At 43.9% G+C, this 19,831-nt stretch overlaps 1 protein-coding gene across 20 annotated transcripts in view; it reads right to left on the bottom strand.

The window, feature by feature from the left end:
• AKAP13 (A-kinase anchoring protein 13) overlaps window positions 1–19,831 on the bottom strand; it is a 208,590-nt gene that overhangs the window by 54,238 nt on the left and 134,521 nt on the right. For 17 of the 20 annotated variants that reach the window (XM_057420147.1, XM_057420493.1, XM_057420062.1 and 14 more), the window contains 2 exons: window positions 4,902–4,983; window positions 1,031–1,167 (listed from right to left, as the gene is read on the bottom strand). In XM_057420147.1, coding sequence (XP_057276130.1) covers window positions 1,031–1,167; window positions 4,902–4,983 — 219 coding nt within the window. Of the gene's footprint in view, window positions 1–1,030; window positions 1,168–4,901; window positions 4,984–14,535; window positions 15,070–19,831 lie in introns of those variants that run through there. The other 3 variants (XM_057421468.1, XM_057421618.1, XM_057421309.1) reach the window with 2 other exon arrangements.

Below are 19,831 nucleotides of genomic sequence, written 5' to 3'. Positions count from 1 at the left end.
GTTCTGTTAAATGTACTTCTCTGAAAACAAGTGTGAAACCCGCTCTGAAAGTTTAGGTTTTCAGAGCAGGAACCATGCTGGAGCTGAACCTAAGCACAGGATTTATGATTCTATAATTTCACAGAGTGGAGACCAATGGTGATGATTGCTCTAAAGAGGTTCATGTCCCCTTTGATTCTGCATCACTATATTCTTTTTGGGTGTTTTTTCATAATCTACTCATGTCAAGAAGAATACAAATTAGCAGCAAGATGATTCTTAAGAAGCAAAACAGAACCCCACTGAATAAATTCAGGCTGCTCTGATGCAACCAGCAGAAGACTGATGCTACAGGGTGGCATCCCCTGTTCAGGAGGATAGCAGGACTCACCCACTCCTCCCTCCCCTTCTCAGCTGCGAGCAACACAAAGGGCACAGGCATTACTACAGTTAGTAATGACTTCTGCTGTTGATTTTAAGCAAACCTGAAAACGTTTACTTGCACGCAAAAAGGCATTAGAGGTATGTCACCCCAGCAACAAAACTATTCACCGGAATTTGCCTTCAGTATTTAGATTGTTTCCTTCCTATCCAGGGAGTCACGCTGAATTTACAGAAGAACACTGGTTCCTCTGAGAATTACAGTATATAATCTGAAGGTGTCAGCACAGAGGTCATCGTTTGCCTGAGAAAAGCTCTTTGTTACAGGAGTTAAAGATGGCTTTCATATCATCTATCCAATCATTAATGACCTTGCGAGACAATCCACCTTTTCTTCTAGTTCCCCTAGCGCCTCATTTACTTTTGGACAGTCAAAATTTACTTTTATCTTTTTCACATTGGGGGCTGCAAGATTTCTGGAATTCTGCTGCAACTAAAACCACCCCTGTGTTGCTGCATCCGAAGAGGGGACCAGATCCTTCCTATCTATACATTCTAGGATAATTGCTTCCACGTTTCCAGCTCACCGAGACAATCTGCACCTGCAGTATAGGTTTACTGAATCAGGCCTTGGAGGTTTTTTAACCATATCCCAACCAGGCTTTCCTACCTTTCCAAAGACAAGGTCTTCCATCCCATCACCAGGCAAGGGGAAGAGGTCAGACTCACTTCCAGACTCTCTCTTAAGAACACCTTGTGACGAGGCACAGACGCTACTCAGCCCATCCTCCAAGAAGTTCTCACATTCTATAGGAGCAAAGCAGAAAGAGTTACAAGCTGATGCTTTCTATAGCATCTGTACATCCAACTCACACCCTCTCTGTAAATTCAAGGATTTAAACCCAACAGCAAACACAGCTTTATAATGTTCACCTCCCCAAACCGTGCCTGCAATCTGCTAATAACTAATTCAAGAGTTTAAAACTCCTTTGTAATGCATCATTGAAGTACATGGGGGAAACAAAGATACTGCACTGAACAGTCATACATGCTTGTTCCTTGAGGTGCTAATAAATATGCTATACATCAGGTACCCCACACTGAAAATAACAGGATGTTTCTCATCGACTGCAACAAGCGCAAAGTTAGTATATTCAACAAAGACAGAAATATAACTTGCTATTTGCTTTCTTTCCCAATTAAAGAATCAATTTCCTCTCAATGCCAAGGTGCTTTAAATGCATATCGGGATGATTATTTCAATCCTCCTTCTATAATTGTCACTGAAAAATCACTAATATGACTTCCATGACAAGCTTTCCTTTCTTAAGATTCAAAAATGAAGTGGTTTTGGTTTTAATTCTCAGCTTTCATAACTCCTGATATTGAAATACAAGTACATTGCATCTCTTTTTACCAAAATGCCTCCAGCTCTCTGTATTTAGGTGATCAGAAATCACTACCGGCTTTCCTCTCCAAAACCCTTAACAGACAGGTATTTGCATAAAGAATGCCTGCATGTCATTTCATTTATTCAGCCTTCAGGCTAAAGCATTCATGAAAATTTTGGCAATAACTGAACATTCTTTTCTCCCAGCTTAAAATATTTTCTAATTATTAGTGGTTTTTTAAACACAGAGGTGTTATCTTGCAACCTCCCCTAACTCAGTAGATCCAAACCACACTTAGCTCCCTGGAGAGAAGCCAGGGCAATAAAATGCTGGTTTTACTCTTAAATTACACCTAACTCCACCCTTGGCGACATCAAGCTTAGACATCAATGCAATGATGACAGGTAGCTCGAAGTCACCTTTTTCCCTTCCCCATCCTTAGCCTGCTCCTGACAGGAGCTATCAAACAGCTCTGCTGCTGGCGAAAATAATGGGAATTTATTGATGGCAGTGGGGCTGCCCCCGTCTAGGGCAGAGGGGAGCCAATCCAGTCGGAAACCTCATTACTCCGTAAAGGAGTTTCCACACCATGGAGAATTGGAAAAGCACTTATTGGAGGCAGCACGGCTGCTCCCCGGGCCTGTTCCCCTTTCGGTAAACCTGGAAAATCTGAACTGCTTTTCCATCACTGAGGAGGAGAAAGGAGGGGGAAGAGAAAAAGGGAGGGGGAAAAAAACCCAGAAGGGAAAAGCAAAGAAGAGAAGGGCAGGCTGTGAGGTGCCGGCCGTCCAGCTGGCACGGGCACAGCATCTCCACCGCCCAGACTGAAAAGCAAAGGGGCTCTAGCCACGTTCCAGTGGAAAATCAGTGGGGATGGTCCAGATCCATCAAGGGATGGATACCTCACCCCGATGATAAATCACAAGAGGCAGAGAAGCCTCTTCTGCATCAGCCTCTGAGGGACAGAGGAAATGAAGCAGTGGGGAAGGACGATGAGGACTGGCATGATGGGGACCCTCACACCTCAACCTGTCTATGCTGAGAAATCAATTCCCAAACCCTCTCTTCCTTTGACTCTCCTTTATTTCTAGATATCTGGGGAAGGTCTTCCTCCTCCTTTTTTTGCAGTTAATTCATTGGGTTTATTTTCTTTGCTTTAAACTGTACAGGCATTGCACAATACTGAGCTCTATCTCCCACACCCGTGACCTGGTGAGCCCTGGTGACAGCACTGCCACGATACGGGGACTGTGAATCCCATCACACATACACCCCTGCTCATTTACAGCACAACTGTGCTTATCTGCTCCTCTCTGTGTAAGTGCAAGGGAAAATAAAATGATGATGGTAACACACTGCTGCACGTAACGCAGAGGCAAAAAAAAATTACATGGTAAAAAGCCCTAGGAAGAAACTTTCCAAGCAAGTCTCTTATGTACATTTTCCAAACCCTTGTATCCTCCAAGGCAGGGGTGAGCCCTCCAATTCCATGCTGATAGCTACGTATCTGCTACACTCCTCCAAGGCATTTCATTTCAAAAGCACTGACAGAAAATGAGAAGCTACAGTTTATGGAGTTAACGTCTGAGATTTGAGGACTCTGTTCTTACAACCACTTCAGCTGGATTATTCAGCAGGTGAAAAAGGTCCAATTCCCTAGGAAGTGGTGTGGTTTTAAGTTAGCCATATTACAACAGATAGTGGTTTTACTGCTGTAAGGTGCTGCCAGATTTCTTGCCCCCTCTATATTGCACAGCACCACATTGCAGCTGGAGGGATGTATGTGCAGTAACAACATGATTTCTGGAAAGGCCAGAACCTGCAGAACTGCTGCTTCAGTCTGACTGGAGGGCACATTAAGCAAGTTTAAAACCCTTCCTCTCTCTGCTTGCGTTACAGACATATATTACGATAATTATGAATGTATATAGGTATAGATGGCTACATGATTACATAATAAATATTATATTTCTATTGTAAGATATTGGATTAGATAATAAGTACCTAACTGATATTGATCCATATGAATACAGGATTACGGATCTGGCATGTCAATGAGTGCATGTCATTTTGCAACCAAATGGAGCACACTAAGTCTTGCCTGAAGTGTAAAAACATCATACCATGAGGCAAGACATTTGGGGACACAGTTAGGAAGCAGTATGGTGATTCCACAGGTTCTCCGGTAAAACACTCTTGGAACAACTCCTCATTCTTCATGAATATTCTAAACAGCGCTATTTATTTTTAAATTAAAAAAGTTCTTTAACTTTGATGGGAGCTAGAATTTCTACCTAGAATAAACCCCTCGGGTCAGTCACCTGCATCATCCCTTCTTAGCCTACACCCTGAAAAGACTCGGTTTGAATTTCACACTGACACTCAGTGACGTTCTTTCAAGTCTCTAAATCGAAGGAGATTCAGGCGAGACCCCTGCTCGTAATGAAAGCAAGGCAAGAAGTGTCCTCTCTGTGAACAGTCCAAGCAAAGTCCCTATTCAGGGCCCTCATAATTCACTCCATTTGTTTTGAACATGCATAATTCAATGACAGGAAATGCTTTTTTCCTTATCTTGGACACCAATCCCTCTTTGAAACTTGCCCAGACAAGATTTTCTGTCCCAGTGGAAGAGCCAGAAAGCACCAGCCAGCTCGCAGGGCTGGGAGTTTGGCATGGCTGGTGGGCAGGGTGTGGGAATGATGGCCCTTAACAGCCTTCCTGCTTCCTGAAGCCTGGAAATGATGGCAACTTTCAGAGGGGAAAAAAAAGAAGGACAAAAAAATCAAGTCACTGATTTGGATCTAAATATGGGTAGAGGAGTTTAAACTTCTGTTGTTTTTCTTTTACTGTGTTATCCTTTTAGCTAGAAACCACATCTGTGTACCCCATCACACCTTTTAATAGGAAAGATGAAATATTGAGGTACTTTAATAACATAATTATGTCAGAAGGTGACACACCAGACAGCTCGCTGCAAGTCAAGTGCTGCAGCCATGTGCAAGGCGATGACTCACAGCAGATCCGTGACACATTTTCTTTCGTTTACATATTATCTCCCTTGAGGCAAAGATGTCAGAAATAAGAAGAAAAGGAAGGGAAGGAAAGGAAAGGTGAGGAGAACCACAGGACTGTCACTGGTACACTGCTCACCTGGAGACTCCTGTGTCCGCTTGCGCTCCAGCAGGGAAGAATCGGGACATGGCTCCAGCGAACACCAGCTTTCACGGTTTATCTGGAAAACAGACCAGAGCAAATCAGAGAGAGGCCACTCTGGCCAACATTATCCTCTTCTGCAGCGTCACTCTGCATCGAGCAGAAGATAGATTGTTGTGGCTTAATTCTGTTTTATAGCATCGCTAAACAAATCATCAAAATACTCCAAAAGACTTCATTTCTCCGTGGAAAGTATGACTTCAGGGTGGCTCATGCTCAAGGCAGGAGTTCGGAGGGAGGATGAGACAATGTTCAAGCTGCTAGTAGAAGATTGAAGAAACCTGGCTTCAATTCTCACTTCCATTTGTAGCACAACTGCAGACAAGACACTCCTCTGCTTTATGCCTTGGTTCACTATCTACAGAAGAGCAATTCCCTACCACCCATACTGCTATAATTACCTTAAAGATAATAAGGCACTCTGATAATGTGGAAAAGAGGGCTAGGGAAGTGCCCAGGTCATGGTGAGAACCCAAAGCATTTTGTGCTGTCATTAACTGAAATGATGATGCTGTTAGAAACCCCCTTTTTAACACTAAGTCACATCACATGGTTTATTTCAACATAAGCCCTTACCATGTCACCCTGTTCCTCACCCCTTCTGTGACTTCCAGTCTTTCAGGAAGGATGACTGATGTGTTCTCAGCCTTCTCCCTCATCTACCTGTGCTTTACTCTTCCTCACTTGGGTTGTGCTGTCCAACACATTGATTCTGAAGTCTGCTGGACTATCCACAACCCTTAGCTCACCCAATGCACGCTTCCCATCAATCCTGCCTACAGCCAGTAGGCTCTGGAAGCCCCTTTGCTCTCTCTGCTTCAGCAGCAATGTGGTTTCTCTTACCCAAACACCTTTATTTGTCAAAGGCAAGCAAGTCTCACTTGGACAATCCTGTGCCCCACATCATGAAATCTAGAGGTAGTTTCCTGTCCTGACCTGCCTCAACACACAGGATTTTGCATGTTATGCTGTAGCTAAAATAAAGCTACTGGAAATGGAAGACTTATTTATGCAATATTTCTCCTATCTCCTAACCTACTGGTTTTCCTTCTCTGAAATAATTTCCTTTTCCCTCTCTCTGTCAAACAGGGATTTTTATTATTTCCTTTTTGCCATGACCCTGCTCCATTTTTGCAGTCCCTTGCCATATTCTCATCCCCTTAATGTCCTCCCTTCTCCCACATTATGAAATTCACTGCTTTTTCCTTTTCATTTTTTTCTTTCAATAAAGAAAAGCAACACTCTCCTACCCTTGACCTGACTTACTGCTCTGACTAATGACCCACATCCTTCTTCCCCTCCTTGCTGAGATCATGGAACCGTTTATTTGCAGTTGGCTGGTGCTCCTCACCGGTCTGGCTGTATCCCCTTGTCCCTCAGTGGAGGGGCTCCTGCCAGCACCTCTGCTCATCGCCCAGCAGAGTCAACCCATCGGCTACTTTCTACAGCACATTTTTCTTCCTTAGGTTTTGTCCTCCTCCATACTTATGTGATGACAAAATGAGGTTGGAAGGGCCTTTGACAGGTCAACTAGTCCCCTTTCTGCTGCTCCAAGTCAGGCTCAGTTATAATATGAGAGGTCATAATCCAAGGTGCCCTTAAAATCTTCCAGCAGCCAGGGTGATGTGACCTTCCCCAGTCAGCAGCTCTTGCTGGGGGAGACAGGGAAGGAGAAGAGAGGGGAAATAAGAGCCGGAGTGTCCCAAGAGAGGTGAAGGAGACCTCATGCTCTATCTACCAGTCAAGTCTTGGGGTGACCTCCCCACCTCTGTGCAAATTCTACAGGCTCTTTTTCTCAGATACGATGTACACATATGATGTTGCTCGCTGCCCCTGCTCACACACAGGCATTACATACGTACCCCAGATCTCATCAGACCCCTATATGTACATACATCTAAGATCCCGCCCTTCCCTGCACCCCTACTCAACACACATACACACACACCTGCATACCCATCTTCTCAATTTACACATAGGACATGTGTATTAAATGAGAGGTGGAGAGGGAAAGAGGCAGCCTGAAGTCTGAGAAAGGCTTTTGTAAGCCAATACTAAAAAACAATGATTTTTTTGTTTTCCAAAGCGACATAAAGATGTTGAATTTTAACTGCTGCATGGACAGTGGCTCACTGTTCAGATTCTTCCAACAGAAGAAAGATACCCCTGTTCCCAGCAAGGCTGAGGGGTATCAAACCTTAGTAATTAAACTTTATGCTGCAGAATCTAGACATACTTTCTTTGTCTCAAAAGAGCTGCAGAGCCAATAAAAATCACGTTATGACTGTAAGGTCAATAAATATGTTAATATTCCTTTCTGTCCAGACAAAGCAGAATCTATTTTGCAGCACGCTATTTTGCATTTTATTAAAGGCAAATCCAGAGGTTAGGCCTGAACACATAGAGGAGAAATGCAAATGTGCTCAAGTCCACACAAATGAAGGCACGATCCATTTCAGACAGAAAATCAAATTCTGCCTCCTTCTGGCTGGCCTGCACCTAACTCCTTCCACATCACATTAAGCGTGATCCTCCTCACTCTTAAACCAATGCATGCCCATCAAACTTAAGGGAACTACTCCTGATTTACACTGATATCAAATCAATAATTAAACATCTTATTCAATAATTAGCAGTAAGAAAGCAAAGTATAAGGCGGCTCAAGCCTATCAGTTGCCTGGTAATAGATTAAAACTATATTAGGCTGAATTAACAATATATTTTTTCCTTTAATAGAACCAATTGAGTCATTCACTGAAAATGCATTATAGACATTGGCACTTTTTCAAGAAAGATTTGAGTATTTTTCCCATCACCCAGCCAGCTCTCTCCTCAGCCCTGTGCCTTTGCCAAGTACTGAAAACGTCTGTTTTCTTCTATTAAAGACAGCAATGAGACAGTAACGCTGGGGTTTAAGGTGCTGTTTCAGATATACCTGATTATGCACAAAAGAAAACATCAGGAACTAAATATTTATCTCAGTAGCCCTAATTCAGCAATAATAATAATAATAATCATCAAAACACAAACAAAGGAAACCACTACTATATACAAGTATTCCCTATGCCAAAACGAGCCCAGACAGGATTTGAGGGAGGTTTACTGCTTGCTCTCAGGAAACTGGGTGGTCCACAGACACTCAGAAACACAAACCCCTCTCTATCCACAGCCTAAGACTGAATACTGGAATCCCTCCTCAACTACTGAATTCTGCTTGCGTTTACACAGGACTAGTGACGGCAGGTACAGACAGTTGGGGCTGTGGGGAAAATGCAGTGATATACAATATAGAATAATATACAATAAGAGCACCTGCACATCACGGGTTGGAGAAGGCACCAGTATGAAGAAATTCAAGATGAAGCTATCTGGGATTTTGCACACATGTGCATTATATGGAACAAAACTATTCCTCCCTTCTTCCCTTCTCTTGTTTTGCTAAGAGAAGCCCAACCAGGACCGCAGGCTCGTGCCCACAGAAGATGATAAAACCCCCACGCGCTTTGTGCCTTGCCCACACTGATTACAGCCCATCGACTCTGGGCATCCCACGATGTGGTGGGAGCAGAGGATGCAGTGGTGTTCAGACGGCAGAAGGGAATACGAAACAGCCTCTGGGAACAGAGTTTCAATACGCAGCTTTTGAAAAAGCGCCAGGAGAGAACCAGATATTTTTCCATGCAGAAGCCTGAATGTGTTTATCTGCAGCTCAGACACAGAATGAATCATGGAAGCACATCCCCAGGCACCAAAAACTGAATCCCAAAGGATTTTCTGTTTGCCTGTGAAGCCCTAGCAGACTGAATGTCCAAAGAGGGCTTTAGGACACCAGCTGGAGTTTGATTGTTCTTTCTGGGCACACATGCACGTATTTCCTGACTCTCTGAGACATCTTCTTGCAGACACTGAATCTGAAACTTAATGCGACTTAATGCAGAAACCTCTCTGCACAAGAAAAGGACAGCGCCGGACAACCAGCAAGGCAAACAGGGTTGGGATGTCTCCAATCACATGGGAGCAATGAGAGATGAAAACCCCTGTTCCCAGACTCTTCCTTCCTCTCCCCTGCACAACAATCCCGGCTAAGGAGTTATCCAAACCCCTCCAGCGCTTGTGGTCCTCTGTCCACGAAAACCAGAATCAGGGCCCCTCTTCTCAGAAGTCATTTGAAACGCACAGCAGAAAGCTGCTAGAAACACTTGCTCACTGCTACCCAGCTCCCGTGCACCTTTCCACCATGGAAAAGTCCTCTTTCTCTCCCTCTGGTTTAATTTTAACTCTTCCTGCCTTCCATTTCACAATAAAGAAAACACCCTGACCTCTCAGGAAATCTGCTATTTTAAAAGCCTGCACTTGTCAACCTTACCAGCAGTGATATAAATCACCTTCTCCAGAGCAGAAGGAACCAGATGATTTTAACTTTCATTTCCTAGCAAACCTCAGGAGATTCCTCTTCCCTCATTGTTTTAGCTTTGTCCTGAATTTACAAGTTTCCATTTCTCTCTTCCCCCACCCCAGCTTCCAGACTGAGTTCTACCTTGCAGCTAAAACCAGATACCACTGCACGTAGGAAAAAATCCAGCAGAGTAATTCTAGCTTGCCTGGTCTATCATTAAGCACTTGTGCACCATGCTGAGCAGTAACTGACACTAGGAAAGATTTGAACTATCCACTGGAGAGCACGAATAGCAGAAAACAAGCAATACTTTAACCAGGAATAATACAATTTTTAACTCTTTTTTTTTTTTAATGCAATTAATTATTCCCTAATTATTCTAAGATTTCCTGTAGGACAGTTTTCACTGAAGAAATCTGTACATGTAACTGGAATTCAATGTTCATTCCAAACAACTTTAAAATTTCCAATTCCATTTACGATGGAATTACCCAGTCGCCTCTAATTCCTGAACTAGAAACTAAAGCAACAGCTGATTCACCCCCTTCACAAAAGCCACCTTTCAAGATCCTCCAAACCTCTTTCAAAAGGAGCATGAGGGATGGGGCACCTGGGGAAGGAATTTCCACTGCTTTCCCTCAACAGCTGTTGATGCAAAACCACTCCATATACACAAAACTCTTACTAGAGCAAAAATCACTGCTTTGGCAATCATCTTGACATTATTAAGAGCAGACCCATCAATTTGTCTGCAAATTCCAGATTTTTTAATTTAACTTTTTTTTTTAATCTTCCTGTGCATTTTCCTAGGTTTAGGGGAAGATTATACCATGTGGATGAGGACCACAAAGACCATTCTCCAACACACATCAAAAGGAACGAAGTGACAACCCTTGCGTTTCTGCAATGACCTCTATAGAGATTTATCTTCTAGCACCATGAATATGCTACATCAAGCCTTTTACCTTTATGGAATCAGTGACACTAGGAGGTTCAAAGTGACCTTGCTCACAGCAACAACTGAGTAGCGCTATAGAGAACTACACCAGGGTTACACCAGAAGCAGCTCCTACAACCACACGAGTTTAAATGACTGAATAAATTAGCACTTTGTGGTGTAAGAGCAACGCAGAATTCCTAGAGTGCACTTTTTTCCCTGGCAATGTCCCAGCTGGGGAAAGGAACGTGTGCCCCAAGAACATCTTCCAGCCCTTGGCACTGGGATGTCCTTCCCCAGCAGAAGTATGAGTCCTGGTAACAACAAACTTTAATTAAGCTTTATGAATAACAGCAATTGTTTTGCATAAAATCCATCTATTGACTAAAATAGGAACAAAATTCCCACAAACGCGTACGTGCCTAAGGTGAAAACACATTAATTTAATTGAAGTTGTCCTTCCAGTTCTAATTCTACATAAGACACAAAACTGAGTTCTCCACATCATCATAAATACATTTCTCTCCTGCTCTGTCCCTTCAATAACCAAACTGGTGCAGACAGACACAGGATTAAAGTTCAAAAGTCATTTTAGGGCCACAAAGTTCGATGAGACACTGCATACCCATCCTCTGAGAACGGTACTTCCCTCAGAAGAACAATCCCAAAGAAGGAATGAAGATGCTTATGGGTCGAATAAGCAAAAACATAAAGAAGAAAAATCTTTTTAGGCATAAAACAATGGAAGAAGCCTTAGCTTCATTTCCTTTAGGGACCTTCTTCACATACTACTTTTAGCTGAGGATGCTGCAAATTGCACTTTGCCTTTGGTGGGCAGGGTTCATTCCACAGAAGCATCTCCAGTGCTGGGGCAGAATTATCAATGCAGCCCTCTGCTAAGGAACTAAATAACTAACTGATAATGTTGTCCCTTTAATTTCAGAATGCCTTAATTATTTTTATACATTGGGCTGGTTTGAATTTCATGAATAAAGTTCTGATCTTTAACTGGAAGCTGACTGGCATTTGCTCATCTGAAGAGCAGCTAAATCAAACACTGCTTTCCCAGTCATTAAAAACCTTACTGCCTGCACTTAACAGTTTGTGCATTCATGCACTGAGGTGAAATGTAGATATAGGCAATGAGCAATTATAAACCATTTCCAGTTGCAATTGCTCCATCTCCCATTCTCAAAGCAAGCCCATTTCTTGCTTTCTAACTCTGCAAAGCACGGGCTGTTCATCCAGACTTGAGTGCTTGTCTAACTTCACATGTATTTGCAAGGTGCCAGCCAGTGTGGTTTCCATATTCTGTCCCTAGACAGTTATATTTGTGGTAGCAGGCACAACACAAAAATGAGACAGGGCTGCCAACTCACACATGGGCACACTGAGATTTCCCATTTTGGGTCTTGGAATAACACAGCGCAGACTGCTTTACCCTGCACGTAGCTGCTCAGAGCTCAGTGAATTGTTCAGACAAGCAGATACCCCACGTGTCTCACATCATATTCCTCACCTGCTACAATGCAATCCCAGCAGGAAAGATGATGGCAACTTTTTATGCCATTTCTGCATCATCCAGGCTTCCCTCTACAATGGCAAAGCACTATGCTCGGTAACCAAGTTGATTGTGCTTCAATTGCTGCCACAGCAAAAGAAGCTGCAGCAAAGATGAAGTCCTACCTCCAACATAGCATCTACCACATTCATTTCCCCTTGTGCCTTACTTTTTTTGTATGTGGGGAGGAGGAAGCAACAATGTTAAAGCTAAAAATAATTTGTGCATCAACTCCCAAAATTGCTGAGGGTTGTTTTTATGGTAACTTCACAAGCCACTGTTTCAGGCACAATCTAAACACGGAAAACTTGAGTCCCATCACACTGACTCTTCAGAAGACACGTGCATTGCAAAATAGTGTCAGTGGGAACCAAAATCCTTGTGCGACTCTATGTAAGAATGGTTGCAATCAATGCAAATCTAATCCAATTTATAAACATTTAGTAACTGAAATGACACAAGATGCTCTTTGTTCACAGCTTGTTCCAGTTGTCCTCCTCCACCAGCTGTTTTTCTTTCCTATGTTATGATTGAGTCACCATCCCTGGAGGTGTTTAAGAGACGTGTAGATGTGGCACTGAGAGACATGGTTTAGTGATGGATTAACAGTGGAACTCGACTATCTTAAGGGTGTTTTCCAACCTAAACAATTCTATGCTTACTGAGCTCCCCATCTTGAAATGAAGCAAAGAACATATTCATAGACCACTCAAAGAAAAGACAGGTTGTCCAAGTCAGTCTGTAGGCCAAGCTGAAAGCAGTGCAGTACTTTGGAGGTACCTTTTTAAAATGTGTTCAGAACAGTCTTAATGGATCCTGTTTGGGTTTGCTTTTGTTGTAAAGGCATTTACTTGCTTTTCAATACAGGACAGTTAAGAAACCCTGTCCTCTTAACTCGGCAACATACAATGACCTAGAGAAGGTACAGTTTTATTTAAAACTTTTAATTAAAACCAAACCCAACAAAAAATCCACCCCCCAACTCCATCATTAAGGGTCTGCTCCAACTCCCAGTAACGTCAAGAGATGATCGGTCACTGACGCACTCAAGTGCTGGCTTGGATCCCCAGATCATCAAAACTTAATTTCGCCTGCTGATTATGTTATACAGAAACCAGCTAAAACACGAAGAATGACTGAAAATCAAGCTAAAGCTGATTGCAGCTACAGCTGTCACAAGCCCCCTCCGATTTCAAACATCTGCAGCCTGTAGAGCCTATGTTCGGGGCAGCAACGCGTGCACACATGCACACATATATGGACACTGAGTCATTTGGAGGAACAGACAGTGTAACCCACGGTTTTGAAACTCAATTAGGAAAATACTAGTGGGAACTAACAAGAGCCACATTTTGTTATAAAATCTAAGCTCTGCTGAACAAAAACTAATTTAAGGACCTGATGACATCAGAAATAATGAAGTCAGATGATTACAGTGAATTACATTTCAATCCAGGCATTCACATACTCTGTATAAAGAAGGTTGTCAGGGGTACCAGTTCTTCTCCTAAGAATTATTAAGCAGTCATTTCACACAAGTAGTGGGGGCACAGTATGCCTATATCGTTCAGTGACTCACAAGGTGTCTAGAGATTGGATATTATGGGATTCAATTCTCAACCAGCATCATTAAAATGAGTCCAAAATACCTAGAAAATTCAGTAGGTAGAGAAAACAAGTTATAGTTTTTGTGTCACCAAAAACCAAAGGATACATTGAATTAAAAGAAAATACTTTCATTCCTAACCAAAGCAAGTTCACAAGTGCTAGGTCTATTTTAGTGCACATAAAACAGAACAAGAATGATTTTAAAATAAGTTTTTATACATGTTCTTCTCTTGACTCAGAAATAAGTGCATGAAGCATAAAAAAGATGCCATATGATTATGTAGAAACCCACTGCCTCAGCTGAGAAAAGAGAGAAAAGGGGAGATGGAAAGGAAATGCCCCTCCAGAAGTGCAGATATCTAAGTCAGGCTGTGTTTTGCAGTCCCTCTGGCTGCCTTCCTATTTCCATCCACTTTGCCAGGAAACTGCTGAAGCTCCAAAAAGCTGTTACGGAGACAGGACATTCCCAGACTGCCATTGTGCCATTTGGTGGAGCACTTGCTAATTTTAGATTAGAGGAGGAACACACTGGGACAATTAGCCAAGAGCCGCTCCTGGCTCTTGCTCCAACCCATCTTCAGACAAAACTCACACCCAAACAATAAGACCAACAGCAACACCCTTCAAACACAAACAAAAAACAGAGGCAAATGAGAATCCACCATGCCTTTTTTGGCTGAATATATCTTTCATGCATTTCAACCCCCAAACCGACCAGGGAAAAAAAGAACCTAACGGCACCTTACACAGAAAACCCACCTGCAAGTGAAGGTTCAAAGCAGGAGGGGACTTTTTAATGGCAGAGGACAGGGAAGATGGCCAGAGAAAACTCTCTGAAAGAGTATCTGACTGCATGCCATAAGACATTATCTGGTTGCAGGGACAGTAATATTTGGCATGGAATAGTTTGACAGCACTCAAACCTTCTCCATGCTGAAGGGCAAGCGCTCTTCCACCTGCTCCCCTGCTCTGCACTGTCCAGCTAGGGGCATGGGTAAAGCAGACAGTAGATCGACCTGTTGGGAGATGGGGAAAGGAACCTGTAAAGAAGCATCCACGAATATCATACCTTTAACAACACAACATCTACAGTCCTGTCCACCTTGGAAATGTCGCACAAGCTGTATCGCCTCTTGTGCCGCTCGTACATTTTGTCCAAAAAGGCTGCAGCGGAGCAGCAGAGCCCACCATGAACCCAGGGCTGACCCCGGCCAGGCACACTCCAGACCTCTCACATGCGTGCTCAGAGGAGTCCCTGTGCCTCAGCCTGCTCGAGCCTCTTAGCAGGAAAGAGAAAATCCCGGAGCTGCAACCAGCTGATAAAGTCTTCTCCGAGCAGATTTGCTTGTACAGGCAACGCAGGAACTTATAGCAAACAAAAGGTATTTGAAGAGAGCTCTATACATACAGGATTATTTTGGTTTGCAACTGCTAAGAATGGCATCTGCCTTCCTGTTAGAGTAAGAATCAAAAAGGTTTTCCAGACAACTCTGATATCCAAAAAGCACCAGAATGAAAATCCTGCCCGAAGAGAGAACAAAAGCCAGATGCGTGCAGCAGGAACCCTGATGCGCCGAGTCAGAAGGCAGAAGGTAGGCTCATCCACGATGAGTCTAATTCAGGAACAAAAAAAAAGCCAACCACCGTATCCAATGTAAATAGTGTCACCAACGGCGTTGTTCTTTCGTGCCCTCATGCACTGAAAGAAACAATGCAAAAAGGTACTTTCCTCCTCTCGAGCCAGCCCACCGCTCAGCAGACAGCAGGGCTCGGGTTTGCGTTAAGTTTAAATTTCTAATGACAGCACAGGGCAAAAGGAAAAGAAAATACTGAAATAAAGCCACTCCCTCCTGATTTGGGCTGGGACGTCAGCGCTTGCCTTTTTAGTCCTGCACCAGTGTTCTCCCGGCTTTCAGCATTTCTTTGCAGCATGATTCATCCCTTCAAGGGAGGAAGGGGAAAAAAAGAGGAGGGAAGGGGGGAAGAAAAAGCAGCAGCCTTTCTTTGCCAGCTTCTTCCACCTCCGGCTGCAGGCACTTGGCGTGTTTGCTGAGTCCAGAAAGAGACTTGAGAAGCGCAGAGACGTGTTTTCAGGGAAGTAAAAAGACTCTTCCCTCTTCTCCCCCAGGCCAGGTGAATGAAAGACAGTCTCAGGCTTAACAAACACTTCCCCAAAACAGGAATGGAAACTTATGATTTAATCAGTGCATACACACACACCACAAAAAAAAAAAAAAGGGAAATCAGCCATTTACTTGTTCTCTTGTCTGTTTGCAATGCAGAGCAAAAGTTTTCAGCAACTTGCTGTCTAGAAAATGCAGTTTTCCCTCTTTCTATCAGCCTGAAAGCAGAGGTTTTTTCCTTTAAAGAAAAAAAACCCTAAAGTTTTTTCATCTGAGCCAGTCAGAGCGTCTCTCCCCTCTCAATAGCTCATTCACATCAGCTGGGCCCTGCACGCACACTGCCACATGGTTTCCTGTTTTCAAACTGCCCCCTTGCAGCCCCCTCTGCTTTCCACCCCACCCTGACCTCTCCGGGGATGAAATCTTTCCATACTTCCCTGGCTTTAGACATTCTCTCATTCACCAATTCAAAAGGGAACGGAGGCGGTTAAAGAGAAGAAAAGGGGAAGGGGAGGTTTCTGGCTGGGAGCTGGTAGCGAGAACTTGTTGCTTTTCTCGGTAGAAGAGCTGGGAAAGGCAGGAGCTGTTAATCCTGTGTTGCAAAGCAGGAAACAGAGACATCGGAAGCAGTGCTTATCAACCCAACGTTTAATTGCAGAGCCACAAACGCCCGCGTGAACCGGCCCACCTCCTGCTGCTGGGATGTGCTCCACTTGTGAAGGGTTTGTGGGTCTTTTCATCTAGCCCTGTAGAGTGGCCCTGCTCCCCTGGCTGTATGAGATGCTTTGTGACCACCAGCTCAAGCTCTGGCAAAAGCGACTCAAACCCTGCAACCTGAAAACTGAGCATTCGGCGTTCAAATGCAAGAGGAGTCACGGAATCATAGAATGGTTTGGGTTGGAAAGGACCATAAGATCGTTCAGTTCCAGACCCCTGCCACGGGCAGGGACACCTTCCACTAGAGCAGGTTGCTCCAAGCCCCGTCCAGTCTGGCCTTGAACAGTGCCAGGGATGGAGCATTGACAGCTTTCTTGGGCAGCATGTTAGCTAGTGCTAACCAGTCTTCTGGCTGACCAAGAACACAGCATTGCCTGTGAGTAACACAGGAGCTGACTTCCCTCTGCGCCTATTTGGTAAAACACCAAAGAACAGGAGTTCATAGAAACATGAAGTGTTATTCCTGGATATGACATCCCCAATCCGTACAGTCAGATCATGCAAAAGCGTAACAACCCTCTGGATTGGCAAACTCAGTAAGCAAGCTGAGGGCACAGCTTGGTGGCACGGTGGCCAGCCAGCACTCAAACATCCACCTTTGGGCGTCATGAACACATCCTCATGCGCTGGAGGAGGCTGGGGACTTGCAGAAGATGAGTAAGTGACGCAGGTACACTCTTACCTAGTCAATGCGAGGTATCTGCCCCCACTTCCATTAGGAGTCTCTCCCTCACAACCCAAAGCTTCATCTCCATCACACCACCAGCTGAAGCGAGGAGTATCTCCTCTATGAAGCTCCTTCACAGCTACAGTCCCCAGCTCGAGATGTAAGCCAATGATTCTGTTCTCCTCAAGAAGCAGAGCTTCTGCTTTCAGTATGAGGACACACACAAAATGTGGTAGCACTCAGGGGACTTTCTGGAGCCACCAGTTTTCTCCACAAGTAATGAATCCCAGCAGTCATGTGTCCGTCGAGATGAAGAATCAGAAATGGCTGTGACAGCATTCCAGCCCTTCAAGAACTACCATAAAAGGCAGGGATTTCCTCAAATCTAAATTTGCAGGATTAGACAGGATAGACAAGAACCTATAACAAAGTGTGTGAATTTAGTTCAGGTAAAGGAATTTGCACCAGTTGCCGTGCCTTAAGGATGCTCTAATGTTTCATTTTGGAGCAGTTGAATGTTTTTAACTGATACAACACTGATTATGTTTTCCAACCCATTTAATCACAGTTGCTGATATATAAGGCTGAGATTTATCTAAAAGACAACTGCATAGCTTTGTCCAGTCACTCCATGTAAAGCATTTCACCTTTGAACCGTAACCACAAAGAGATGTTCAGCTGTGGGGCTCAAAACATACCCACCTTCCAGAGGAGGCTGCCATGTGAGCATCACTACTGCACCAGCACATCTTCCATGGAGATACAAAGAGATGCAAGATAGAACTGATTTGTAGCTGCATCAACACCCAGTCTTTTGTGACTCACGTTATCTCACCCTTCCTACAGGTAGGGAGAAATGAGAAACATCTCTAATCAAAGAAGGTGGGAGACACAGTAGGAGATGTGCAGCCTTCATAGGAGGAAGTCAAAAAGAGGGGGTCAGTTTTCCTGGATCATGGTAGGGCTAAAAGCCACAATTAACTCAACATGTGCCTTCATGGAGCAGGAGGGAACAGAACATACAGGTGGAAGAGGCAGGCAAGTAGCGAGAGCTGGCCACCATCTCCATGCCCTCCGATGAATCAAGATGACATACCTTCATCATTACATGTCCTGGTCTAGAAACAGTTGCCAACTGATCCCTTCAGACTCTCCTACACCTTCAGCCACAGAGGGAATTCATCAACACAAACAAGCAAACAAACCAACAGAAAAGATCCTCCCCTCTCCCTTCTCTTTTTCTTTTCAAATTTAAGCTTCCCTAATTCGTTCCAAGAGTTTTTCTGTGGTTCTGCTCCTGACTCACAGCCAAGATCAGGAGGCCAGTGACGACTACAGACACCCAAAGTCCATCTCATCCTCATTTCCAGACTTCACTGTTAAAGGCGGGGAGGGAAGAAATGTAATATAAACAAACAGAAGATAATGTGCCAGACACACTCCCCCTCGGGAGACCATCACTCTCTTCCCACGTGAGGTGGGGCTTTTGCTGCATTGTTTCAGGCTAGAAATCTTGCCTTGCACACAGCCTTATATACATACAGGGGCACCGAGCAGACGTGAAGACAGACTCAGCCTGGATGAAGCAGAACGAAGGTTTCCAAGTCTCCTTTGTCCATCTATTTAAGGCAGTCCCTGAATGCCATACACAAGTTTACACAGCATATAGTATTTATGCTCAGAAACATAATGCCCCAAACAATAAGAGGATAAAGATTTAAAACCCCTTACTCCTATGAGTAAATGATTCTTTTTTATATGGAGTTGCTCAAAATGGAGCAGAGACACAAGCAGCAGCCTTGGCCACTGGCTGCTGATGCGACAGTTCTGGGTTCCTTATTGGAAACATCTGGAAGTGCTGAGCCGCTTTGTGCAGACAGGAGTTTGAAACTATCCAATCGTTTCATATCCAAACCAAAGTCCAGTGCTGCGGGTTTCAAGGGAAGGAAAAGAAGGGAGGGGGGGGGAATAAAAAGGCACTTGATCGCACCATATGATCTGTAACTCATCCAGACAAAACTCCTCCTCCTCTACCCGCTAACAGACCTCTTAATGACAAGGAAATCATGGTTATTCTGAAACAGACTGCACTATTGTTATCTGTTTCAAATTACTTTTGCCATATCGTTATGAAACACTGAAAATGATGCAATCTGCAGAAATACTCGGGCGTATTAACGTTTTCAACTGCGGCTCTGATAGAAACTAATGGAGCAGTAGATGAAAGGAAAAAATCCTCCCTGTTTTAAGCAACTCAAACCCCACTTTTGGGCACTGAACACAGGAGATAATAAATTCATCAGACAGTAAGAGGGAAGAATTACAATTTCGACTGCTCTTTTCTTAAAAGAAATCAGCTTTTTGGAACGGGTTTTTGAAACTTTTCTGTTTCTGGCACTTGCAAGGATAGACAAAACAAACCCTTTTTTTTTTCCTAAAACTACAAAAGGCAAAGGAAATCTGCACTCTAATACTGCAAAACCTCTAAGAGGAGCACGTCCAATCTGGAAGGGAGCGCACATCCACCGTGTCTGCTGTGAGGCAGGTCAGCACCTCAGAGAGAAGACTTAAGATGGATGCTTGAATGTGGATTTTGAAGACGACCAGGCAGTTGCTGAATGCTAGTGAGCAGCTCTTGGTAAGGAGCCCTGGATGTTAGATAATGCATTGCTTCTTTTTGCTAGAGCACTGCAAGACTGAGTTTTGTGACCTATCAACTCCCACCCTGCCTGTCCATCCACATCCCTGCAGTGAAACTCTGGTCCAGGGCCGCATCCCTCCAGCCACGACACAATCCACCAGTGTTCCGCCACAGTAACGTTATCTTCATGAGGTGGCTCCAAAAGGCTGGTTGTGAT

This window comes from Pezoporus wallicus, unplaced genomic scaffold (genome assembly GCF_028554395.1).
Source record: "Pezoporus wallicus isolate ANWC-B61680 ecotype Strahan unplaced genomic scaffold, APGP_CSIRO_Pwel_v1 contig_3952, whole genome shotgun sequence".
NCBI lineage: Eukaryota > Metazoa > Chordata > Aves > Psittaciformes > Psittacidae > Pezoporus > Pezoporus wallicus.
The sequence above is the reverse complement of the archived record's forward strand: the minus strand, read 5'-3'. Positions and strand labels throughout refer to the sequence as shown.